Below are 27,704 nucleotides of genomic sequence, written 5' to 3'. Positions count from 1 at the left end.
TCCTCCCGAAATTTCCTATTACTTTGGGAGGCAAAACCGTCTATATGGACGTGCTGGTTGTCCAAGGTGCTTTAGATTTCAGTCTTCTCCTTGGTCATGACTATGTTTATGCCATGGGGGCCCTTGTCTCTTCGCTTTTCCATGTGGTTTGCTTTCCACAAAGCGGAAGAATCGTGACAATAGATCAATTATCGTTCTTTAGTCCCCCGGTGCCTCCTGCGCAGCTGCCACCCCCTCCTGGTTTTTACCCATCGGTTGTGTCTGCCCTACCGCAGGTCAACTACGTGGCTACCTACCCCGTGCCTGTATCCCATGATGATGCCGTCGTGCATAATGTCCTGGGGGCATTGGGTCCTGACTTCCAAGATGTTGTCCTTCCACCGGGAGTGCCATTCTTGGAAGTGACGACTTCCTGTTCATTATGATGAAGTTCGGTCGGAGCATAGTTCGATTTCCTATGTCAAGCTCCTTAAAAAATGAAACTAGGTCTAGTCGGAGCATAGTTCGATTTCCTATGTCAAGCTCCTTAAAAAATGAAACTAGGTCTGGTCGGAGCATAGTTCAATTTCCTATGTCAAGCTCCTTAAAAAATGAAACTAGGTCTAGTTGGAGCATAGTTCACTTTCCTATGTCAAGCTCCTTAAAAAATGAAACTGGGTCTAGTCGAGCATAGTTCCTGATCTTGTGTCAAGCTCGTTAAAAAATGAAACAAGGGTTATGAGGATAGTTCTTTTACTATGTCAACCTCATTAAAAAATGAAACAACTCCCTTTCCAAATCGAGTTTTTTGATTAAGATCTCGTAAAATCCAAGACGAGTCTTTCCAAGATCTCGAAAGTGAACCTTCATTCCATCCACTTCGTTGAATGCAATGAAGCTTGGGGGGCATGTACCTCATTTTGCGTCATTATGCTGGGGGCATGCGAACTTATAACAAGCATAGTTTTTCGTTTCAAGCTTGTGTAAACATGAAACCGAATCCAAGCAGAGTTCTTCATGGTTCAAGCTTGTGTAAAAATGATCCCATACTTGATGTACATCTCGTGATTGCCATTTTTATCCGCTCAATTCTGTTAGATGAGCCTTGGTTGTTTCATTCCATCGCCACCATCTCTTTGGCTGATCATATGCTTTCACTTGGTTGTTTATCCTTTCCTGAGGAACCGCAACGATGAGTGGTTTTATTAGCCAGCCTCTTGACCATTACATGTTTTGAGCAGTTCCACCATTGTTGGAACCAATTGCTACCCTTTATACCACTCGTTCCTCCAGGGCGAGTGTCCTTTAAGCTCTTTTCCGACCGTTTAAAGATGAAAAGATTGTCGAGTATTTTTCCCTTTTTGACTCGTTAAAGAGAATAAAAATGGAGGTCTACTTTCAGCTCTTTTCCAATCGTTTAAAGACAAAAAGATTGCCGAGTTTTCCCTTTTAACTCGTTAAATGGAATAAGAGGAGGTATGCTTTCAGCTCTTTTCCGACCGTTTAAAGGCGAAAAGATTGCCGAGTTTTTCCTCTCGACTCGCTAAACGTAAACAAGAGGCGGTCGCCTTTAAGCTCTTTTTTTCGACTTTTTAAACATAAAAAGATCGTCGGGCCCTTGTCGTTTCAGGCTCGTTAACGGTTACGAAACGATGTGATTTCGATCGCTTTTTTACTTTTTCAAGTCGAAATCACTACTCATGAAAAGTACTCCTCGATCGTAATGATCGGGCGGTTCTTTCGAGCATTGTTTTATACTTTTTCGGGCTCGAGAGACACAACTTCACGAAAAAGGACCCCCCTGGAGTTTCCTTTTCTGCTGTCTTTTCAGACTCTCTAAATAGGAAAAGACGCCGAGTTTTTCCTTTGTCAGGCTCGTTAAAACTTGATGGCATTGGATTCCGTCGAAATGACGCTTTACAAGCATATGCTATCCCCGTCAAGCTTGTTGATAAAAATAACTGGGGTACTCGCCAACAATGGTGGGGAAAATGGAACCACAATCATTGTCGTGTCAGCAGTATGTTGCTCTTGAACATGGCACTTGTCTGCATTCGTGTCTGGGTGGGGACATCTCATCTTGTTTTTACGCTTGCCTCCGTGGGTTTGGGTTATCCTGTTTGACCTCTCATCTGCTCATTGCCTTGTCACCATGACCCCTGATCATTTAATGTCAAATACTGCCAAGTCCACTGTTGTGCCGCCGATATGTTCAAGAGAAGTTTACGTCTGCAGAATACTCAACCTCCCTTTGATATCTCGCACAAAACATTTTATCCTTCTCTGTCTCGTGTCGACGATGTGGGAAACATTATGGCCCACCTTCGATCAAGGTCACTTCTTGTCGACTTCAGCTCATTATCCAGGCAGTTGACTTAGAGACTCCCTTCAGGTGCCTTGGAGCCTGCATGCCTCAATGGCAGGTTCTTCGTGTTCGACGTGAGGTTTTTATCATTGGCCTCCGATCGAATGATTCTGCGGGTGTTCGACGCCAGCTCACTGATTTGCACGCCGTAGATTGTACCTATAGTACCTTAAGGACCATTGTCATTATTGGTGGTACCTCTCGCGTCTGTTAACAGTTTTCATCATTGACTGGTAATCAGACGGTGTTCTTGCATGTTCGACTTCAACTCCTATATTCGCATGCTTGGACTTGTACTTTGTTCGGGTCGAGATGGAGCACAAGACCCTAGATTTTGTCTGTTGAGATCCATGTTGCGATTTTGTGGATTTTTATGATCATTACATGACTCATTGATGGATGGTTGCGCCCATACCTGAGTCTTCATGGATGGCTGCGACCATACCTTTATTATCATCATGGTCTCATTAGCTGGGTGGCTGCGTCCATACCACAGACCCATTTCGTATGTCTTTTGGATGGCTGCGCCCATGCCTAGACTACATGTAATTGATTATCAGAGATATTAGTTGTACTTATGTGCAGGTTCTTCCCGGTGGTGTTCTAGTTCAGTGAGTTTCATAAAACATTTCACCCCTCCCACTCTCTCGGGCTTCATGCTTTAGGGGGCATCTGTTACACAGTAATTTGTCATTGCCTTCATACCAGTCTTCCTACTGTGTCATGAGTCCAAATCATTCATGCTCATGCTCTCTGATGTTTCCAAATGACCCACTTTGCCAAAGTTTTTGCATCACTGCGACTGTTGTAAAAATAAACGCGCTGATGAGCGCTCCAAAACAGACCGAACGCGCTGCCATCGCGGAAGTACACGTGATTCCCACGATGGTCGAATTTCATGAGACAACGCGACTGTTGATTATATTTGATTGCGCTGACATGACTTTCTCCGTTATGCAGTAGCGATGTCAGCGCTCCAGTACAGTTATTCACCCGCGATGATCCAGTCTGGGCGAGTTTCTTCCAACAGCCGGCCTTCCAGATGACTCTAGACCTGGTTGTTGGCCTTGTATATATCGCCCTCCCTTCTCTGGCATGTCTGTTTCGTCATTTGAGCCACCTTCCTTGGAGATAAGCTCATCTTCCCACCATTCATGGAGACTCCTTCCTATTTAAGCCTCCACCATTGCTATGAGCTGCTAGTTTGGAATTCATAGTGCTTGGAGTGTTGCTAATAGTGTGTGAGCTTGATAGGTAGCTGGTGTGACAAGTGTGGGATTGTTAGAGAGCTTAAGGAAGGTTGTGAAGTGTTTTGATCTTGTGTAAACTTGTGAGTGAGAGAGTTTGTCTTGGGAGATCTATCTTCAAGGGCGAATGCTTAGGGAACTTGCTGGCTAGACCCTCTTGAGAAGGATTTGACGTCAAAACTATGGTTGTATTCTTCTTTGTTTATTAATAATAGACGACTATCATTATGGTTCCACTCTTATTGTCTTTATGATGGTGTTTGAGTTATATCCTTTCTGACTGATATATAGTTGCATCCATTGGATTTTATGCTTGTGTTTGTATCGTTCTTTGCATGTGCAGGTGTCCGTGCACGAGGATCGTGGGGACTGTGACCAGCCGGAGCAAAGGAACGGGAGCGTCGACTCTTCTACAAGTACTAGCGTTGGAATCCAGGTAGGCCTTCATCATTGGTATTTAATTTGCAATTAGGAACCTGCGTGTTAGCGTTGTTTGATTGTTGCTAGACCCTATTTGGACTAGTAGGGATCGCCTCTATCTGCAGAGGGGATTTACCTCCACAACACTAATAGAAGTTGAACCAACTACATTTGAGGAAGTTGCTCATCAAGAAGTATGGAAGAAGGCTATGTAGGAAGAATATCAATCCATCATGAAGAATGGGGTTTGGGAAATTGTTCCTATACCAAGTGACAAATCGGTTGTCACTTCTAAATGGATCTACAAGATCAAACACGTTGTTGATGGAAGCATAGACAAGTACAAAGCTAGATTTGATGCAACGGTTATCTCTCAAAAGGAAGGCATATACTATGAAGAAACCTTTGCACCTACTGCAAGATATACTACTACCATCCTAGATCCATCTTAACTCTGGATCTATCAAGTGCCGAGAGGATCAAATCTCTAGAGATGCAAACCTCTTTTTTTAGTGCAAAACTTAAGGAAAGGTTTGCATCTCGAGAGATTTGATCCCTCTTGGTGCTTGATAGATCCATAGTTAAGATGGATCTAGGTTGGTTTTAGTTGTGTGTGGCCAAAGAAAATCTAATGAATATATGATTAATTTTATCAATAATATGTAAATTCATGTAATATTAATATAATCATTTTAAATATGCTAAATATGTCTCAGATCAATCTGGTCATTATAATTTTAAATTTTCTTAGTTATCTTAGTTTGTTGAGATGATAAGTATTGTTAATAACTTTAATGATGAAAATTTTGAATGTAAAGTGACAATGTAATAGTGTTGAATGATAGAAAATGTGAATAATAAGAATATAGTCAATTACAAATAGTATTCATTGCGATTAATCTCAAATTATTTTCTTCTACTATTCTTATTGTCAACCTTGTTACTTTTGTCGTCTCCTCATAATTATTGTCATCTTTTCATATCAATTATATGAAAAGGACAGGTTAAATTGTAAACCATTTAAATATTTAGCTCGAGCTATTCTAGTAAACATCATACTTTGTCTCTCTTTCTCTCCAATATTAATAGGTTGAATTACTATAACACAAAATGCAATGTACATTGTCAATAATTTTTTGTGCTTACACTGAAATCAATGCACAATGTTAATCCATTCACTTTAAAATTAATGTACCATCATAGATCTAATTACATCAAATCATAAATCAACATCTACACTGAAATTAATGCATGTAATGTAAGCAATCAAATAAGATTAGAAAACAACATTTACATTGAAATCAATGCATCTAATGCAAGCAATCAAATAGGACAAGAAATCAACATTTACACTAAAATCAATGCATCTAGTGCATGTAAGCAAATAAGATTATAAACCAACATCTACACTGAAATCAATTCATCTAGTGTAAGTAAGAAAATAGAATTATAAACCAACATCTACATTGAAATCAATGCATGTAGTGCAGGAAATCAAATAGGATTAGAAACCACCATCTACACTGAAATCAATGCATTTAGTGCAAGCAATCAAATAGGATTAGAAATCATGTACATTGGAATCAATGCATCTAGTGCAAGCAATCAAATATTATTAGAAAACAAATTCTACATTGAAATCAATGCATCTAGTGCAAGCAATCAAATAGGATTAGAAATCACCATGTGCACTAAAATCAATTCATTTAGTGTAATCAATCAAATAGGATTAGAAATCATCTACATTGAAATCAATGAATCTAGTGCAAGCAATCAAATATCATTAGAAATCAACATCTACACAAAAATCAATGCATCTAGTGCAAGCAATTAAATATGATTCAAAATCATCATCTACACTTAAATCAATGCATCTAGTGCAAAAAATCTTCTTCCCTCTCTCCCCCTCCATCTATATCTATATCTCCCTCCATCTCTCCTTCTTTGTCTCTCTATCTCGACCCCCCAAACACACGCGCTCTCTCACTCCATATATATCAATCCCTCTGTCCCTCCCTCCCTCTCTCCATATCTCTCTTCTTCCCTCTCTTTACTTTCCATATATATCTCTATCTCCCTTTGTATCTCTATATCACCACCAAAACATACACTCTCTTTCTCCAATATATCTGTCTATCCCTCCCTCCTCCTATCTCCCTCTCTATTTCTCTCTCTTTGCCCCTTCTCTCCCTATCCCCCACTTCTATCTCTCTTCCCTCCTACTGTCCTCTCTCCCTCTCTCCCAATCTTCCTTATCACTCCCTCTCTCTCTCTCCACCTTTCTCTCTCTATTTATTTCTTCTCTCTCCACCTTTCTCTCTCTATTTATTTCTTCTTACCTCCCTCTCTCTCCCCTCCTACTCCATCTCTCTTTCCATCCCTCTCTCCACTCTCTCACATCCTCTCTCTTCCTTATTCTCTCTCCCTTTCTCTCTCACCTCTCTCTTTCTCTCTCTCTCTCTCTCTCCAACTTTGTTACTATATCCCTCCCTCTCTCCTCTCTCCTTCTCTCCCCCATTCTCTCCATCCCTCCTTATTTGTGTCTTTATCTCACCCCCAAAGATACACACTCTCTCTCCATTTATCCCTTGTCACTCCCTCTCTCCCTCCACTTCTCACTCTCTATGTATTTCTTCTTCCCTCCCTCTCTCCCCCTTCAACTCCATCTCCCTATCCCTCCCTCTCTCATCTTCTCTCCCTCTCTCTCTCCTCCTCTCTCTCAAGTCTTCTCTCTCATACTTTATCTCCTAGTCTCCTCTCTCTCTCTCTCTCTCTCTCTCTTTTCCCTCCAATCCTCTCTCTCAAGTCTCGTCTCTCATTCCTCCTATCTCTCCCTTTCTCTCCTACCTCCCTCTCTCTTCCCCCATCACTCTCTCTCTCTCTCTCTTTTCCCTCAAATCCTCTCACTCCCTCTCTCTTTTCCCTCCAAACCTCTCTCTTCCCCCATCTCTCTCTCTCTCTCTCTCTATTTGCCCTCCAATCCTCTCACCATCTCCCCCGCTCACTCCTTCTCTCTCTCCCCCCTCCATCTTTGTGTCTCCCTCTCCCTCTCTTACCCTTCTCTACCTCTCCCTCTCTTACCCTTCTCTACCTCTGTCACTTATCTCTCACTCTCTCTCTCTCTCTCTTTTCATTCCTCCTCTCCCCTCTCCTTCAGTTTATATCCTTCTCTCCTTTGTCACCACCCCTATCTCTCCACCTCTATCAATCTATGTCTTTGTTCTTCCCTCTCATATATATCTAGAGTTAATATATGTCATGATATATTAATATATATTATAATATAACAAATTTAATAGTGTATCAATCCAAAGTTATTAGCATTAATAATATAAATATTAGATTTAATAATAATAATAATAATAATAGTAATCTTTTAATATTAATATTAGGGTTAAAACTTCGTTTCCCTCTGCCTCCCCGAGCTCTGCGAGCTGTTCGTGCTCCCAAGGGCTGGTTGGCCACGCTAGGGCTACGCCCCTCTGTGCCCCTCTGCCATGGATTAGCTGCGCTTGTCCCAGGCTCCTCTTATCAATCTTCCGTCCTCCCCCAAAGCTGAAGATGTCACATTCAAGACCCTTCTGGCTTCATTGCTAGCCAAGAAGAAATCGAATGCTTCGAAGTTTGTTAAAAAACTAGAAAACATTCCGGAGGTCTCCCTTCCTCCGGAAGGGCCGATCAAGGTTGCTCTGTTGCTGGCAGAAAGGGCCCTGGTAGGTCAGTTCACTGGCCTTTGGCCTTCTCCCAAAGCCACGGAAGCCTGGGTCTGCAGAAACTGGAGACCATTAATCAAGCAAAGTGTCACCTCGTATTTTCTAGGGCGAGGTTATTTCCTATTCGAGTTTATCTCAAAAGAAGACAAGGATCTAATCTTTAGAAACGGGCCCTATTTTATGGGTCCTCAAGGTCTCTATCTGAACAAATGGAAGCCCGATTTTGATCCAGCTGAAGATGTTTCGTCGGCGGTTCCACTGTGGGTAAGGCTTCTGAATCTTCCTGTGCATTGCTAGAACTGGGACTCCCTCCAACATATTGGCAACGCGCTGGGAAAATTCATAGATTACACAAACACCAAGGATCAATATGACTACACTCAGATATGTGTCGAAGTAGATCTAGAAGTGGGACTGTCAGAGGCTATAAAGATAAATGTAGGAAGCTGGACTCATGTGCAAAAACTTGACTATGAGCAGCTTCCTTTCAAGTGCTGCAAGTGCCAGAAATACAAACATTTTCCAAGAACTGCACAAAAAATGAAGAGGCGGTGGAAGAAGGATGGAAGCAGGTCAAAAGGTCAAGGGCTAACCCTAAACTCTCAAACCCTCCTGGAGCTACAAAAGGAAAAGGGTTGCAACCTTCTTCTAGTGACCAACCAAAGGCACAAGAGAATGCGTTCACCCCTCTTTCCTTTACCTCAATCGAAATGCATGAAACAGAACACCAGCAGAAGGAGGCAAATGAGAAAGAGATCCTTGAAAATTCCAAGCAAGGTGAGAGCACAGTAGTAAGCCCTAAGGAAAAGGCTATAGATATGGAAGAGGAAGACCTAGATTCGGACGAATCTGAGGAGGAAGGAGAAATAGGAGACTCCCAAACATTGTCCCGTAGATCGACAAGAGGAAGGAAAATTGATCGATAAAAAAGAGAGTGAGAAACATATAAAGACAAACTCCAAGGCAGCCAACTAACGTTGGATAAGCTGCTAGCATAGACACCGAAGATTACAAGAAGCCATGGACAGGGGCCCAAAGGGGCCACCCATTCTCAGAAAGGTAAATAATGAATATTGTCTCCTGGAATTGCAGGGGGTTGGGGAGCAAGCAAAAAGAAGAAGCAATGAGAAGTTTGATTAGTATAGAAGCCCTAGATATCCTTCTGATCCAGGAGACTAAGTTGGAGGAGAAAAGCTTCCTCCAAGTAAGCAGGAACCTATGGAGAAAAAGTGGAGGGCAGGTTGTCTCAGCCCGAGGTGCATTGGGAGGGTTGGGAGCTCTCTGGAATGAAGACAAGTTGGAATTGGTCAATGGAAAGCAGAATACACACTTGCAGCTTATGCAACTCATAAGCCAAGAAACAAGGGAGGCCTTTAGCCTCTTTAATGTGTATGTGCCGGTAAACGCGGGGGAAAAGAAGTCGTGTTGGGACTCAATCAAACTCATGGCTGAGGAAGAAACGTTGAGAAATATTATTATCGCAGGGGATCTGAATATAACCCTAAGCTCCTCCGAGAAGAGAGGTGGCAGCATAGTAAGAGACCCAGAGAGGGAATGGGTGGAGGATATCATGAAAGATTGGGATCTGCTCGACATCAAACCTCTGAAGGGTAAGTATACTTGGTCAAATAAAGCTGGAACTTTTATCACATAGAAATTTTGGGTCCATTCCTTTTCGATTCAGTGCAATATGGATAAGGTATCCAGACTTTATGGATAAGGTTAAAGAGAGCTGGAATCGGCCTGTCACAGGGTCCCCTTTCTTTGTTTGGGAAGAAAAATTAAGAAGAGTAAAGGCTGCATTGAAAATCTAGGCTAACTCTTCCAAACCCAGTTGATGAAAGGAGGATGGCCCATGCCTCCCTCGAGAAGCACCAACTGCAGATGGAAGAGGAGGAACCCATAGAGGAATCGACAGTCATAGAAGGAAATCTGCAACAAAAATTCCACAAAGCTTGTCTGCAAGAGGAAGAATATTGGAGGCAGAAATCCTGTAGCCTGTGGTTGAAAGCGGGAGACAGGAATACCTCCTTCTTCCACAAATAGGCCCAAGCTAGAAGATCCTTCAACACAATTTCTGAAATAAAAGAAGACCGCGTTACCCACTTCGAGAAACTATATAGTGAAGTCGAGGGAATGAGCCAGGACACTATGTCCTTGGATGTTGTCCCCTCCAAGATCTCTTCAAATATGAATCAACAATTGGAAGCTAAAGTCACCAGAAAAGAGATAAAGGTTGCGCTCTATGAAATGGGGCTGGACAAAGCCCCGGGTCCGAATGGCTTCACTGCTAGATTCATTCAAGTCTGTTGGCAAATAGTGAAGAAGGATTTGCACAGGATGGTATCCAAATCTCAGTGCTGCTAGAAAATTGGAGGAAGCACGAATTCTGCCTTTCTTGCCCTCATTCCAAAGGAGAAGGGAGCCAACACCTTTAACAGGTTTCGTCTGATTTCATTATGCAACATTGGCTACAAGCTCATAACAAAAGTGATTGCAAACAAACTAAAGGTCCTCTTGCCCTCCATTATTCCTGAAAACCAAGGGGGATTTGTTCAGGGTTGGCAAATTGTGGACAACATAATCCTTGTGCAAGAGGCGATTCATTCTAGCTTGCAGCGGAAAGAAAAAGGTATGGTGATCAAGCTGGACCTTGCTAATGCGTTTGACCGAGTTCGTCACAAGTTTCTCTTTGGCGTGATGCACAAGTTTGGGTTTGGTCAGGAGTTTATCAGATGGGTCCGGGCATGCATCTCTGAGCCCTGGATTGCCCCTCTGGTGAATGGAAGAGCAACAAAGTTCTTTAAAGCCTCTAGAGGGTTGCGCCAGGGCTGTCCTCTTTCCCCTCTTCTTTTTGTTTTGCAAGCTTCAGTTCTGAGTTTTTATTTAGAAAAGTGCCAGATAGACCAAGAAATTATGGGTCTTAGGATCGCTCGAGGTGTCAAGGATATCAACCATGCATTGTTCGCTGATGATTCTCTTTTGTTGGGTGCTGCCTCCATGTACTCTGCCTCCAGATTCATAAAAGTGTTGGACGATTTCTGTGGGACTTCGGGCAGCAAACTAAATGAAGGAAAATGCCATTTTTATGGCTGGAATATCTCCAACAGTGAGCTCTCCTCAATTTCCAGATGTATGGGTTTCGCTGGCTCTGCTTCTTGGAACTCCTTCATCTATTTGGGCCTTCCTATCTTCCAAAGGAGGCACTCCAATAAAGATTGGCTCCTAATGGTCGAGAAATTTAAGAAAAAAATTCAGTCTTGGGGCTTCTCATGGTTGAACCTTACAGGGAAAACAATGCTTATTAAGTCTGTCCTATCTAGCCTGCCCATCTTCTAATTCTCGGCCATGTTGGCTCCCTCCAGCATCCTCAAGAAGATGGAGGAATGGATTTGAAGGTTCTTTTGGAAAGGAGGCAAGCAAAATGATAGGAAGATCCCCCTTGTCAGTTGGGACAAAGTTGCCAAACTTATGCTAGAAGGAGGTCTGAATTTCAAGGATCTAAGGACTCAAAATATTGCTATGGGGGCTAATATTCTGTGGAGACAAATAGCTCCGAAACCGGGCTGGGCCCGAAAGGCGTTATGGAAGAAATATTTTAGGGGTCAGAGGCTACAAAGCTTGGATGACCTCACCCACACTAGCAAAGGCTCTCAAATTCACAGGCTTTGCATGTAGGCCTTACCTCTGATACAAAAGCATTCCTATTGGATACCGGGTAAGGGTAAGCTAATTAATATTTGGACTGATAAAATCATGAGCAAAGAACCTTTGGGTGAAGTCCAAGAGCTCTCTGAGCTTCGAAGCTGGACGTTAAACAGTGGCATCAAAACTTTGTGGGATATTTCTAGCTGGAAGGATAATTCGTGGGTAGGCTGGAAGAAGCCTCAAATGTTGGATGCTCTAGATCAGGCGTGGTCATTCCTGCTGACTAAGCTGAAGGGAATGAACCCGATGAGCATCAGGAAACAAGACAAGAGAGGCTGGGGCTCTCTAACTGGTTCTTATACTGTTGCACAAGGCTATGCACAACTCAGAAAAATTCCCCACGTCCCTTGCTGCCCAACGACTTGGCGAGGACTCTGGAGGCAGAAATGTGTGCCAAAAATCGATTTTTTCAGCTGGCTGTTGTGCCACAACAACATTTTAACTGAGGATAGACTGAAAAAGAAAGGCTTCCTGGGCCCTTCCAGATGTAATCTTTGTCTGGAAAATGAGGAAAATGCCACTCATTTATTGATTGAATGCAGGTTCGCCAAGAGTATTTGGGCTGATGCGTTTTCCTCATGGGGATCCTCTATTCGTCTGCCAAACTCGATTGCTGGATACTTTGCTGATTGGGCTCATCTCTATCCCAGAAAACTCCCCAATAACAACTGGTTCAAGGCAGCTTGGATGGTTTATCCAAAATTCATTTTCTGGCAAATATGGATTGAGCGCAACCACATAATTTTTCAAGAAAAAGCGCAGAAGGGTAACCTTGTTTTGTCAAAAGCCAATGGCCTGCTCAAGGAATTTCTCAGTGAGAAATTTGAGAAGCTGGGAAAAAATAATTTAAATCCTCAAGAACTGGCGTGGGGGAGCAAGCTTGGCCTTCAGTTTTCTGAGGATGAGAGACAGTTCCAAACTACGAAAAACTGGCAGATCAGGCTTGCTGAGGGCGATTTCCGCATTTGGCTTAATAATTGTGACAGTTCTTCCTTGTTTTTTTATGGGGCCATCAAAGGCAATCCGGGAATTGCTAGGGCTGGGGCTGTCATCAGGAATGCGAATGACTGCATAGAAAACATGTATGCCTGGGGCCTGGGCCACAATACAAACATGCAACCTAAGGCCATGGCTTTATTGCAGGGCCTTAAGCATTTACAGGTTCTTGGTATTGAGAAAGCCAATATTCTTGGTGACTCCAAATCCTTGATTCGAATTCTTGTGGATAACACGTCCTCGAGGGACTTTTGGCTAGCAAGAGTGGTTGCCAGAATAAGGAAGCTAGTTGGTTCCTTTCTTCAGGTGAATTTTTTCCACATTCTTCGGTAGAATAATAAGGAAGCGGATGCGGAAGCCAACAAAGCAGTCCTCCTTCCTGCAGGCACCCGGATAAGAGACGGGGTTGAAGATTGGGATCCAATCCCTTAATTTTGTTTCTCATGTATTACTGTCTTTTACTTCAGTAGTTTGTCTTTATTCACAAGCATGGGGAAATTAGGGAAATAGGCCTGACTAACGGAGCTAAGAAGATTCAGAATATTAAGGTTAGGAAGTCAGTTTTTCTATATGTTGAGGATAGGTGGTTCATGGGCTTCTTAAATGTAACCGGCCAACAGGCTTTGGATTTCTTTTAATACAAACTATATCTGTTTTAGTTAAAAAAAAATTTATTAATATTAGGGATAATAATGTTTTTTTGCATGGTATTAATAATAATTTGGCCCATAGGCTTCACCTAAATAAAACCTTTTTTTGAGTTTTAGTAAGTATAAAGAGGTTTATGGAGTAAATATAAAAAGAGGTTTTATTTATTTACCATACCTCTAGTATTTTTATTTTTTTTAACCATACCTCTAGTTTTTTTTATATTTTTATTTATTTACCATACTTATGCAGTAAATATAAAAAAAGGTTTTTATTTTTTACCATACATCTTTTTTGAGTGTTCGTAAACCTCTTTAAATTTTAAAGTTATATTGTGTTTACACATAATAATAATTAGATGTATTTTTAAATAAGTACGACATTATATTAGAAATTTTAAACGTTAAACATTACGTTTATGTTTACATGTTTACGTGTTTATATTTTTAGGTGAGATCTACCCCCATACTGGGTTGTAGAGCGCCTCTTCGTGCAATAATATCTTTGGTTTTGTTGCGTGCAACAATGGGATGGAATATCCACCAAATGGATGTAAAAACAACATTTTTGAATGAAACCATCAATGAAGAAGTATACATTGAACAACCTGAAGGCTTTGACATAAATGGAAAAGACACTCATGTTTGTAAACTCAAGAAGGCAATATATGGTTTGAAGCAAGATCCTAGGGCATGGTATGCAATAATGGATGGATACCTCCTAAGAATTGGGTTTGTCAAAAGTATTGTTGATCCAAATATCTATATCAAAATTGTGGATAATAACCAGTCATTATTCTATTGTATGTGGATGATCTATTTATTACAGGTGTGGAGTAAAGGATACAAGAATGTAAGAAGTTGCTTGTACCCGAGTTTGAGATGAAGGATTTGGGACTTATGCATTATGACCTAGGTCTGGAAGTATGGTAGAAACCTGAAGAGATATATATATGGGGCAAGGAAATTATATAATCAAGTTGTTGCAGAAATTCAATATGATATATTCCAAGCCCATGACTACTCCCATGATCACCAATCTCAAGAAGTTGAGAAGCTCTGACTCGAGTCTCGTAGATCCTACCACCTATTGTAAGTTGGTGGGTTCTTTGATATACCTAGTAAATAATAGATCAGATATATGTTTGGTTGTGAACATTCGTAGTCAATTTCAGTTGGAGCCTTGTCATGATCATTGGATAACTGTCAAGCATATATTAAGATATCTACACGGCACTATACATCACTGCCTAAAGTATGATAGCAAGGAAGTCAAATTGACATGTTTTTACAGATTCTGATTGGGGTGGCAGTGAGACTAATGGAAGAAGAACTACTAGTGGATGTTTTAGTTTGGGATCTGTGATGATCTCATGGATGAGTAGAAAGTAAGATCCTATTGTTTTGAGTAGTGTTGAAGCTGAGTATGTGGTCGCATGTGAAGTAGGAAATGAGGCTATATGGTTGAGGAAACTTTTGTCAGAGTTATCTGAGAAACCTCTAAGTCCTACGATGATAAATTGTGATAATCAAAGCAACATTAATATGTCTGAAGATAATGTGTTACATGCAAGGACGAAGCATATCAATAATAAGTACCACTACATTATAAATTTGGTACAAGATGGGATTGTGAAGCTACAATATGTCTCGACTGACGAACATGTAGCTGATGTGTTAACAAAGTCTCTTCCTAATAAAAGAAAATGAATATCTTAGAAGCATGCTTGGTTTGGTTGATATCATTAATCTCATTGATGATAAGTGTTTGAAAGAGATTTGAGGATGCATCTTGTGTAAATGTCGGGGAGGACATTTCGTCGGCCTATGTGTTCATGTCTAGTTCCTGAAGTAGGGAAGGTGGTGTTGGTAATAGAGTTCTAACCTTGTGTTACACATCTGGTTCCCTAGGTTTATAATTAACAAGTAAGCCTGATGGTACCTAGAGAGGCTAAAATCTTTAGTCCATCTTAGTCCCACCCGGATAGATTTCCCTGGTCAGAAATCTGGTCTGTGGCACCGTGTGCGCCTAAACTCTTCGTAGTTCTTGTGTTTTGAGATCTTCCTTGTACCTGTATATACATGTGTAAATTAGAAATACCTCCCTGGTTAAGAGGGAGTGTTGAAGAATGTAACTAGGTTCGATCTTCATATTTATATTTGAGTCAAAGAATGAAAAATAAAATTTTATTATTATTACAATGACTTATTAAAGCATGGGTTTCATGCTTGGGTCATCATTGTATAGGTCAAAGTCCCCATTGAGGACTTCTAGGTTTTATATTGGGTCATTGTAGTCATTGTCCATTCAATGAGACCCTTCTTGGGCTTTTGAATCATGTAAAAAGAATTAATATTGAGTCAAATATGTAATTCGTCACCTCCACACCAAGTTGGCCCTTGCCTGATGAAGTCAGCCTACGAGAGGTAAATTCAACCCACAAAAGAGGTTATATATACAAGAGCAGTTCGATCTATTTGGACATCAAATCAACAAGTTCGATACATAAGAAGGAAGTGTAGAAAAGTGTGAAGTTCAAGGAGAAGAAGGAAGGATTGCAGAAGAAGAACAAGTCAAAGTTTCTGGGTTGTCTCTCTCTCTCTCTCTCTTTCTCTTATGTGAAGTTACTAGGCTATCTTTTGGGTCGAAGTTCTGCTATTGGGAAGGTCGAAATTCTGGATTTGTTGGGTCGAAATTATGTTGTTGCAAGGTCAAAGGTCTAGATCGAAGTTTCTAGAAGGAAGGGTTGACTTACTGGTTGGAGGAAGTCGGTGTCTAGGTCGAAGAGTCTTGGATCATCTCATCTTAACTATTTTTTTAACAAGATTGGTTGTTGAGTTTTCTATTCAAAAAAAAAGAGAAAGGAGTAGCCTCCCATTACAAAAGGCCTTTTGGAGAAAGGCAAGCAAAAATAGGAAGAAGAGGAAGCACAGTCTCTAGTTCCCCAAGCCCTACATCCATAGTTTCCAGGATTTCCAACTACATTCTTCTTATATAGCCGAACAAATTGATTAAGCATGTATTTATATTTACAACACATATGAAAACTTATGAAAATTGTGACAAAGAGCTGGAGGGAAGTGTGGTCATAGATCTTCTAATATTGGTTGACTGAAGGTTCCTGCTGGGATCGAATTCTCTTATCTTGGTAGTTGGAATTTTCACTTGTTTGATTGATTATTAGACCCTTAAGGTAATTTCCAGATTCCTCCATGTGCTTGCATTTGTCTTTGAGAGCTTCCATTTCTGTGTTCTGATCATTAAGTTGCTTCCTCAGTAGAGCATTCTCAGACTTTGACTGTATCATGTAATCCTTGATTGTCTCTTGAAGTTGGTCAATCATTAATTTATTGGCCCTGCAAACCACACATTTTTCATTTTGTGATGCTCTATCGAGCAAATTCATGTCCATGACTTCACAAATCACAAATCTATCACTCTTGGGAAATATGGAATAGTCGAACAGTTGCAAAGAAGAGAGGAGGGGAGACCAACAGAAGGGAGACTCGAAGGGAAAGGGGAGGAGGTAGGGAGGATGGAAAGAGAATGCATAGGGAGAAGAAGCATACAAGTAACCCCTGGAAAGGGAGAGAGAGGAGAATAATGACCATAACTTGGAGAAACAAGGGAAGATAATTTGCTGTAGGAAAGGCCAACATCACAGGAAGGTAGTCCCAGAGAAGCGCAACAATAGAGGCAGGAGGTAAAAAGCAGAGGGAGGAGGGAGCATAGAGCTGGCAGAGGGTGGGAAGATGCAACAAAGGATGAAGATAAGCATGGAGGGTGCACGAATAAATAGAGAGGTAGAGAGTAGGAATGAGAGGATATCCATTAGGTCATGGGAGTCATGTGAGAGCACGAGGAGCTTGGGAAACAAGAAGAGACAGTGAGGGAGGTCGAGAAATATTTTTTTTTGAGATTTGGAGTTAGAGAATAATGAATAAATATGATATTAGTCAACCAACAATCCCTATTTCTAAGTGACATTGGTCGAATTTGTCTACGGGGACAATTATGGGATTGGAATTGTAGAAATTTTGAATAATTTAACACATATTCAATGGAGATTATCCTGATCATGTACTAATGCGGAAAACATACACAATACATAAGCTCCTCTACGTTGATCAAGAATATAGCAGCATCAATAACAATAAAACATCAAGAGCATTCACACATTAACACAGTATGTATCACGGGGAAAGCATCTCGCTAAAAACCCCACACTATCTGTATATTAATGATTGAGTCATGTAACATTACACAACATAATACTTCTCACAAGTATCTCCACCTCTGTTACACACAATACAGCTCAGATCTGATCTCCAAATCTCTTCCACTGCTTGCCTGCCTCCACTGCTCAATACCTGCTCTGAAAACTGATGAGAATTGCTTCCCAAACTCGATTTTCACCTGCAAAATAGTCACTCACTCTTTGTGGACGTGAGCAAAGGCTAAAATGCGGGCCAAATACGTGAGCAAACTCATTGGCATACTCAATCCTTTGATTGTGCAAGATCTGGTGCACAACTATAGTCACAACTGATAGCAATCTGATTCTCTACCACCTGTCCCTGTTGAACTGAACATGCACTGACATGCAACTGAGTTAACTGATGTATTCTTTAGTTGTATTATGAGTTAATAATTAGTTTAACAACTCATCATTAGTCTATCTGCAGTTAGACTAACTACAACCAGTTTAACTAAGTTAAACTGAACACAACTCCATCAACTGTACCTCCAGTCCACTAAACTCAACTCACTTGAGTTCTAACTGAAGTCATGCATGCAACAACTCAACTGACTCATAAGAAAAACGAATTTCCTTCTGACAGCTGCATGTGCCACTTCCGTAGCTCAAACTGAAGTGCTCCAAGAGAATAAGATTAAGTTTATAGTCCAAATATTATTGTGAGATAATAATATTTGACTTTTCTATTTTTGACAGCCAGTCTAAAAATAGACTTTGATCACTCACACTTTCATCAAAAATAGAAGTCCATCTATTTTCCCAACTTGATCAATCATCCATAAACATAGACATGATCCATATGTCTAAAAATAGACTTGCGCCAAAAATAGCCTGCGGGCCCACTTAGTGAAGGCGACTCTTTTCACTAAGCTCCATCATCTTGTTGCAATCTCAACAGGAATTTGAACATGATCATTCGAAATTCGAGACCCACCAGGAGGATGAGAAACTACTAAGTTGGCCTAAAATTCTGAATTTTTGTTGTTCTCTCTCAGAATATGTTTAAATGAGACCTTTCCCATATTCACCAAATTTTTCCTTATTCTTTTAATGATTTGACTCAAAGCCTTGTTTGTCGGAGTGCTTCTCTCAACCATTGCTTGGATAATGATGGCTGAGTCTCCCAAAATTACTGGGTTCTGCATTTTCCTTTGTTTTAGTATCACTGTGCCTAATAACAATCCATAAGCTTTTGCTCTATTATTTGAATTTTCCCCAAGGCCTCATTCATAAGTAGTTGGATTAATACCACCTGAATCATATAGGATGCCTCTAGCTCCAGCTTTTCTAGGGTTTTCCTTGGAGGCACCATAAAAAAGGAGGCAAGGTCTATTTAGATTTTTCATCCACATGATGAATTCTTTACTTTTTAATCTTATTTTCCATTTTTGAATGTTAGGATTTGAAATGATGATGCTTGGCCTATTATGCCTGCTCATTGCATAATTAATCCAATTTCTCTCCTCTTGTTGGATCTGGTTGGTATCTATTGATTTTACTCCTTTTGATGATAAGAATTCTATTGTCAGACTCCAAGTCCTCGACAATACATCAATGATTCTTGGAGGTCGATCATTGAAAATTTGTTGGTTTCTTGCCAACCAGAGCTGCCAGCATAGAAAGGAGGGAAGACTATTCCAATACCTTTTGATGGTTTCCTTTTTTTTAGGGAGTATGGGTATTCCCTTTTCCAAGTAGAGTAGACTTCATTGAAAGACTGTGATAGTTGCAAATTGACCTCCAAAGGTCTTACAAGAAGGAGCCAACATTCTTGAGCGAAGGAGAAGTCAAGGAAAAGATGTTGAATGCTTTCTTCACTCATAAGACACATTGGACATCTAGAAGGGCCTGCAAATCCGTTTTTTTTTATTGTCAGCAGTTAAGACTTTACCTTTTAGAATTGTCCAGATGAACATTTTGACTTTTGGTAAACTTTTAGATTTCCACACAGTTCTCCAATGAGCCCATTCGTGATTATCTTATTGAGCTTGGATGGTCATATAACTAGATTTCACCGAGTAGTGCCCACCATTTGGGTCCCATCTGAATGTGTCTTGGGAATCAAGGCTTAGAGGGGCAACTCCTTTTAGAAAGATTACTAAATAATTCCATTGAGTTTTGAGGTATCGAGGAAGATTATGGATCCTCCATTCTGCCTAATTCCCATATTTCCGTTATGAGATATCTTTTAAGGTGCTCATTCCATTTTCTCTCATCCAATCTCTTAAGTTTTGAAGGTTTGCTTGGTTGGCTAGGGGAGTGTTTCCCATAATGTTTTCATCCCAAATTTTGATGCTTTTTCCATTCCCGAGGGTCTTAGAAGAGTTCACCTTGATGAGAGGAAGAATTTTTTTGACTAAGTTCCATACTTGAGAGCAAGGCCTGATTGGGAAGCCTTCTTCTAGAAGGAGAGTTCTAGCATGATTCATATATTTAGCTTCCAAAACTTTCTTCCACCAACAATCCTTTCCTGTGATAAACCTCCATGTAATTTTTGCTCCAAGAGCCAAGTTCAGGTGGCCTGGGAGTCTTATTGATAGGCCTCCTTTTTCATAAGGCAGGGTTACTTGATCCCATTTGACTAAGTTGAACTTTTTTGAGTCAAATTTCCCTCCTTGCCAGAGAAATCCCCTTATTACTAGCTCAATTTGCTTATGGATACTTGCTGGAGCTAAGATTGCTGCAAACTAGTAGATTGGAAGAGCTGAGAGCATGGATTTGATTAAGATCACTCTGCCTGCTAAATTGAGCCAGTTCATGCCCCAATTTTGGATTTTTTTTTCATTTTCTCTATATATTTATTCCATAATTCTGCCTTCAAGTTTTCTTTAGATATTGGAAGGCTGAGATAATGGAAATGGCTCCATCTTGCTTGAAAGGGGATGTCCAATATCTGAGATATTCTTTGAAGAGTGCGAGGAGAGGTGTTCCAACCATATATTCTGCATTTTTTGTTGTTTAGGAGACCTCCTGAGGCTTCCAAAAAGTTATTGAGCACTTTTTTTTATCCTTCTAGTTACTATACATGAGGTTCCTCCCATCACTAGCGTGTCATCTGCAAATAATGAGTGGTTGATGCTTTTTACTCCAGGGGAGTTTGCAAGGCCTGTTTTTTTTTTTTTACAAGGTCGTCTACTCATATATTATAAAACTGCAGAAAGCAGGGGGAAATACATAGGATGCTAGAAGAGAGATAAGTAAAGAAGTCCAAAAGAGGGGCGCAGCCCTTGACTTCTGAGAGTTTAACTTGATAAAGGGGTACTGAAAAAGATATCTACTATACTGTCTTACAAAAAGGCCATCTATTAGGCATACTTTGCTTTTCATGGGATTAACTCCAGAACTGGTTCACTGTGTCCTCCATTTGAGCTTCTTTCTGCTGTTCCTGCTGACTGTCTTTTGAGGAAGCCTCTGCCTGCATGCTCTCCGTGATGCTTTTAATGTGTTTGATTGCCTCCTCTAAATGTTCACACTTGTCCTTGAGGCTCTCAATTTCCTTCTTATGTTTTTCCAGCTTTTTGCGCTTGGATCGGCTGTCTGCAATGAAGTCCTCCCGGAGTTCGTTGTGGTGCTTCACAAAGCGAGCAATCATGAAACAATGCTCTCTGCAAAGGGTGCAGGTGTCATTGTCCAGAACTCTGTCAAGCGGATTAGCTCCATCCCTCTGAGCTCCAGGTTGCTGTCTTTCTGCCGTGACTGAGAGCGAACTGATTAGTATAAAAACGATTTTCTGAATACTGAATTTATACCTGAGCGCTGAGTGAAAGGCCGGGGGGCCGATAAAACTCTGGAGGCTTGCTTGCTGTACGCTGGTAAGGTGGTCGGGTGCTGGGGACGGCTGATTGTTGCCGCTGAGAGAGCTTCCTTGCTCTGAGAACTTCACTAGCCCAAACTGAAACTGGTTATGCGAGAGAGGAGTGAAAAACGAATGGGAGGGAGGGGGGATATAAAGGAGCGGGAGGGGGCAGTCGGGGAGGAGATATTTTGCTTGGGGAACTGCAGACAGATCCGATTGTGGATTTAGGAGGGAAAGTTCGCGAGTGTGGAGAGGACGTTTAACTGCAAATTCGTAGGGGAAGTCACGAGGAGGATGAGGAAGAGATACTCTGAGATCAAGGTGTAAGGGAGACGCCGGCAAAATGAGAGAAAAGGGAGGATTTAGTGAGGGAGAGCCCGCAGTGGGATTGGGGTACTGACAAATTCTGCAGAGGCTAATCCTGAAGTCTGTCAGATAAATAGGATTCTTAAGGGATTGCTCTTTCATAGTTTCTGCCATTCTCATTGACCTGTCCTTGCTGCCGGTTGACCGCTTTGTTCGCTAGAGAATCCGCATCTGCATTGTTCTCCCTTAACACGTGCATAAAAGTGACTTCCCCCAGGTGTCTGATATTGTCAATTATCCTCTCTTTGATGTTGTTGAGGCTTGTTTTAGTGAATTCTTTGCCTGAATTCATTGCTGCGATAATGATTGCCGAGTCCCCAAGGATTAAGGCATTCCGCATTCCACGCTTATGGAGAATCGAGGAACCTAGTAACAGGCTATAAGCTTCTGCTACGTTATTGCTGGCGGTCCCGAGCCCCCATTCGTAGCTGCATATGAGGTTCCCCTTCTGATCTTTAATTATACCCCCAGCACCGGCTCTCCCGGGATTGCTCTTTGAAGCTCCGTCAAATAGAAGAAGGGGACGGTTCTGGGCAAGAATCCATTTGTTTATTTCCTCTTTATCTCCCCTAAGTTTCCAATTGTTGTGCTTCTGCGTTGCTTTAGGCTGAGGAGGGGAACTTTGTGAATGACTGATATTGAAGCTGTTATACCATTCTTTCTCTTCCTTTGTCCAACTTTGTTGATCTGGGCGGGCTATATGATTAGTACTGATAGCTTCTGAGATCCCTGCAATTGTTTTGGCGATGATCCTTTCTATTGTTAGCTTTCCATTTTTGAAAACGTAGTTATTCCTAGCTAACCAGATGTTCCAACACAGCGTAGCAGGGATACATTTCCAAATTCTTATGAGGTTATTCTTGCCTCTCCTGTTCAAAGGATATTCTTTCTTCCAGTTTCTCTGAAGGTTGTTTACCTGATCAAATCTTCTATTGATTTCCAGAGGACTAACTAACTGGTCCCAGCAGCTTTGAGCGAAAGGGCAATTAAGGAAAATGTGTTGAATTGTCTCTTCTGCAGCACGACAAAAACAACAGATCGAGGGGCCTTGTATGCCTCTCTTTCTCAGGTTCTCGGCTGTTAAAATTTTCCCTTTTAAGAGGGCCCAGTTGAAGTGTTTCACCTTTGGGATGCATTCATTCTTCCATGCTGCCTTATGAAGATTCCAATTTGCTATTAGTGTCATGTTCTGCAGAGATTTATAGCCTTCTTTTACTGTGAAGCTTCCCCCACAGGTATCCCAGATGTATCTGTCCTCCTTTTCCTTGTTAATAGGGGCAGAGCCGGAGAGAGAAAGTCTCAGATTGTGCCATGGGTCTCGAAGCTCCGGAGGAAGATTAAGATCTTTCCAATCGAGCCACCTATTTTGAGACCAAGAGGATATGTCAAACAGAGTGTGGATGTTTCGCTCCTCCATCCATGCTTGAAGAGGTTGCAATTCTTGAAGCGAATTTCGTTGATTGGAGCCCATTATTCTGTCAACCCAGATTTTGACCTTCTTTCCGCTACCTGGAACTTTAGAGACATTTCCTCTGAAGTGAGGCAAAACTTTTTTAATCAATCTCCACATTGGGGTACATGGCCTGTCCATAATTGGATCCTGAAGAATGTTGGAATTCTGGCCACTGAGGTATTTTCTTTTTATTATCTCCACCCACCACGAGCCATTTCCTGACAGGATCTTCCAGATTAGTTTAAGCCCCAGGGCCTGATTGGAGAGACTAGGTTTTTTTATGGATAAGCCCCCTTTTTCATACGGAAGAATGACTTGTTCCCAGTTGACAAGACTGAATTTCTTTGTGTCTTGTTTTCCCCCTTGCCAGAGGAAACTTCTCATAATGAGCTCAATGTGCTTGTGAATACTAGCGGGAGCCATGATAACCGCATACTGGTAGATGGGGAGGCCTGAAAGAACAGCCTTTATGAGAATGGTTCTGCCAGCAAGGTTCAACCAGGAAGCACCCCAACTTTGGAGGAGGCCTCGCATCTTCTCAATAAGTTTTGTCCAAACTTCTGCTTTAATGTGTTCTTTTGCCAAAGGTAGGCCCAGATAAGAGAAGGAGCTCCAGTTTCTTTGTAAGGGAATGTCTAGGATCTGAGAAATTCTTTGTTGAATCTGAAGGGAGACATTCCAAGTGTAAATCTTACATTTTCTGTTGTTTAGTTTGCCCCCAGAGGCGATGAGGAAAGCATCCAGGACTCTTTTGAACCTCCTGGCCATTAGACTAGAAGCTCCCCCGATTAGCAAGGTGTCATCCGCGAAAAGCGAGTGATTAATCTCCTTTAATCCTCGTTCAATGCGGATGCCCGTAATTTCTTTTTTACTGCGGAGATTTTCAAGATGGGCACTCAGAGTCTCTGCCATAAGAATGTAAAGGAAAGGTGAGAGGGGACAACCCTGCCTTAGTCCCCTCGAGCTTCTGAAGTAACTGCTGGGGCGACCATTGATCAGAGGTGCTGTCCAAGGGTTGGAGATACACCCGAAGATGATACTGATGAAGTTGGAGGAGAAGCCAAATTTTTTAAGGACTGCTCTTAAGAACGAGTGGTCCACCCGATCAAAGGCGTTGGCCATGTCCAATTTGATGATCATTCCCCGCTCTCCTCTATTGAGGCTGCTGTGAATGGCTTCTTGGACTAGAATGACATTGTCAATGATCTGCCTGCTCGGAACAAAACCGCCCTGATTCTCAGAGATTAAGATGGGAAGGAATTCCTTTAATCTGTTGGCGAGAATTTTTGTGATAATCTTGTATGAGACATTGTAGAGCGAAATGGGGCGGAATCTGTCAAAGGTTTTTGGATTTGCTTCCTTTGGGATCAAAGCTATGTGGGAGGATTTCGTGTTTTCCCCCACGTTGTGATTTCTGAAGGCGTTTTTTATCATTCTCACGAAGTCCTTCTTTATGATTTCCCAATGTTGCCTGTAGAACGCCACCGTGAAGCCATCCGGCCCAGGGGCCTTGTCTTGCTGCATGTTGAAGGTGGCTTCTCTGATTTCTTCTTCTGAAGGCTCTTGTTCGAGCTTGTTATTGTGGTTATCTTTTATTTTGCTCTCTATAATACTGAGGAAAGCCTCGCTGTCTTGATGTTGGGGGTCTGCAGTAAGGAGATCCTTAAAATGATTAAAGGCTGCACCTTTTATTTCTTCTTGTTCCTTCAGCTCCCTCCCTGCCACTTCGATTTTGTCTATTTGGTTGCTGGCTCTTCTGGTCTTGATATTATTGTGGAAAAAAGAGGTGTTCTTGTCCCCAGCCTTCAGCCATAAACAGCGGGATCTTATTCTTTGCTCCTCTTCCTCAACCCGATTTTGCCTATAGAGCTCCTTGTACAAAGTTTTTTCTTTCTCGAGGTCTTCAGCTGTATATTGAACTTGCTCTTTTTCTTTGTGCCAGCGTTCCATCTCTACTAGCAAATCTGTTTTCTTTTTCTTATCAGATTTTGCCTGCTCCCGCGCCCAATGTTTTATTGCTGTCCGGAGCTGTTTTAACTTCGTTTCCCAAACGAAATAAGGCGACCCTATGACTTCTTTAGCCCATTGCTCGCGTATGAGAGTGCGGAAATCTTCGTGGAGATCCCAATTTTTGTTGTATTTAAAAGGGAGAGGGCCGAGGTTTGGACCTTTATCCAAAAGGAGGACCACGGGTTTATGATCAGACGCTGAACCATGGATTATTTTGCTCTTGATTGACTGAAAGTTGCCTGCTATTCCTTCCTGAATGAGAAACCTGTCCAATCTCTCCTTTATGTTGTGGGAGCCTGATCTCTTGTTGGACCACGTGTATTTTCCATTTGACAGAGGGATATCTATCAAGTTGAAGAGCTGTATGATAGTTTCTAGCTTCTCTCTTGAGGGGTCTGCATGAAAAATACCTCCGTACTTTTCTTCCACTTGCCTTATAAGATTCATATCTCCCCCGAGAATTAGCCTGCTGCTTTGGAGAACGCTGATGTCCTCTTCTATGGTGTTCCAGCAGTTAGCTTTGTCCCTGTAATGGTTGGGTGCGTATATATTGTATATGTGGTAAATTTCCTGCGAGCTTTTACACTTTAGATCTGATCTGATCCACCAAGAGCATTGGTGTGAGTTGGTGATTTCCCACTTATTTTTGTTCCACAATGTTCCTATTCCTCCTGATGCCCCATCTGAACCAATGGAGAGACCTGAGAAGTTTTTAAATCGCTGAGTTTGGTGGAGAAAGTCCTGCTCGGTGGTTTTGGTCTCCTGGAGTAGGAGAATATCTGGCTGTTCCTGATTTAATAGGTCCTTGATTGCTTTCATCTTTAGGGAGGAGCCCATTCCCCTACAATTCCAAGAGACCAAATTCATTATTTACCGACTGTGGGGTGAGATCCGGACCTCTCCTTTGTTTTTTCGCCACTTCCTTTTAGCCTTCCTAAATATGAGTCCATGGGTTGCTGAGTTCCAGTTGCCATTTCCTTTGCTGCTGTTTCATCCCTGAGTTCTTTGTTCGTTTTCCTGCCAACTTTTCTCGGGGGATCTGATGGTTGATTGGCTTCTTTGGCTTTGTTTCGGGTAAGGATTCTTTCGATGGTGGGGGGAGGAGAGGGAGGGGGGTTTGAACGGGGAGAAGCTGGGCACGGGGATTGAGGGGGGGATACTGGGGTTTCCCCTGCTAAAGATTCAAAGGGATTAGAGGAGAGATTGCAAGGCCTGTTAATAAACGATCTCACCTACAGTTTTCTAAATATCTGCTCAAAGAATCAGCCATGGTAATATAAAGAAAAGGTGAGAGAGGACAACCTTGTCTCAGACCTCGTGAGCTTTGGAAGAACTCACTTGGCCTACCATTGATCAGAGGAGCGATCCATGGGCCTACTATGCAGGCTTTGATTATGTCGATTATCTCTGAAGAGAATCCAAATTTCTTAAGAACAACAAAAAGGAAGGTTAGATTAACCCTGTCGAATGCATTTTCCATATCTAGCTTTAGTATCATACCTTGTTCTTTCCTCAATAAACTAGAATGTAGGGCTTCTTGCACTATCATAATGTTGTCGAGAATCTGTTTGTTGGGCACAAATCCTCCTTGATTTTTGGAGATTAGATCTGAGGATAGGCTTTAATCTATTTGCTATAATCTTTGTGATGATTTTGTAGGAAGAATTGCACAAGCAAATCGGTCTGAATCTGTTGAATGAAGAGGCCCTTGCCTCTTTTGGTACAAGTGCTAAAAAGGAAGAGTTTGTGAATCCTCCTACCTTATGTTTCCTAAATACATTTCTTATCATTACGATAAGATTTTTTTATTATTATATTACAATTATTTCAATAGAAAGCAATGGTAAATCCATTTGGGTCTGGAGCCTTGTCTGGATGGAGGTCCCACGCAGCTGAATAAATCTCCTCTTCTACTTCTTTAGTGAGTTCTCTATTTATTTCTTCACTGATTTTTTTTGGGATATGCTGTATGAGGGCTTCATAATCAGAATTTGTTGTGATAGTTGATAGAAGTTTTTTAAAGTGGTTGTGTGCTTCCTTCTTTATCTCATATTTCCCTCTGATTTCTTTGTCATCATCGTCCTTTATGATGTCTATCTGATTGTTAATTCTCCTCATCCTTGTAGTATTATGAAAGAAGGTTGTATTTTTGTCACCTGCCTTCAGCCAAATGCTGTGAGATTTTAATCTCCACTCCTTTTCTTCAACTCTATTTTCTCTATACATTTTCCAATAGATTTGATTTTCCTGTAGTTGCCTTTCTTTTGTTTCTTAATGTTGTTATTTTGTCTCTTGGGCTAGCTCCATTTTTTTATTAGCTCTGCCTTTCTTTTTTCGTGTTTCTTTTTGGTTGCTCTTTGCCCAATTTTTCAATTCCTTTCTCAATGCTTTTAATTTGGTTTCACAGACATAGTTTGGAGAACTTATTAGTTGATTAGACCAAACCTTAGCTGCTATTTTTTTTACTTCTTCACTATCATTCCATATTGGGTTGTATCAGAAAGGTGTTGGGCCCAAGTTCCCCATATTCCCAAGAGTAATCATCACTTTCTTGTGGTCAGAAGTTGTGATGTGAATGGTTCTTGATTTAATAGAGCTGAAGATGTTGGTTATTTTATCCTAGACTAGTATGCGATCCAACATTTCCTTGATGTTATTTTTCCCTAACCTTTTATTACTCCATATGTATTTTCCATTGATGGGAGGAAAGTCCATAAGGTTTAGGGAGTCCATAGTGAGTTCAAT

At 41.3% G+C, this 27,704-nt stretch overlaps 1 protein-coding gene across 1 annotated transcript; it reads right to left on the bottom strand.

Annotated features, from left to right (window-relative positions):
• Window positions 1-20,665: 20,665 nt before the first annotated feature.
• Window positions 20,666-25,406, bottom strand: LOC149211006 (uncharacterized). Its single transcript, XM_089399164.1, has 2 exons — window positions 21,621-25,406; window positions 20,666-21,526 (listed from the first exon to the last, which is right to left on the bottom strand). The coding sequence occupies exons 1-2, from the start codon at window positions 25,404-25,406 to the stop codon at window positions 20,666-20,668; spliced, it is 4,647 nt and encodes a 1,548-aa protein (XP_089255290.1).
• Between the last annotated feature and the right edge of the window lie 2,298 nt (window positions 25,407-27,704).

This window comes from Pinus tabuliformis, chromosome 1_2 (assembly GCF_031772625.1).
Source record: "Pinus tabuliformis cultivar Carrire ecotype Pingquan chromosome 1_2, CPIR1, whole genome shotgun sequence".
In the NCBI taxonomy this organism is placed as follows: domain Eukaryota; kingdom Viridiplantae; phylum Streptophyta; class Pinopsida; order Pinales; family Pinaceae; genus Pinus; species Pinus tabuliformis.
This window is presented reverse-complemented; position numbering and strand designations above follow the sequence as displayed.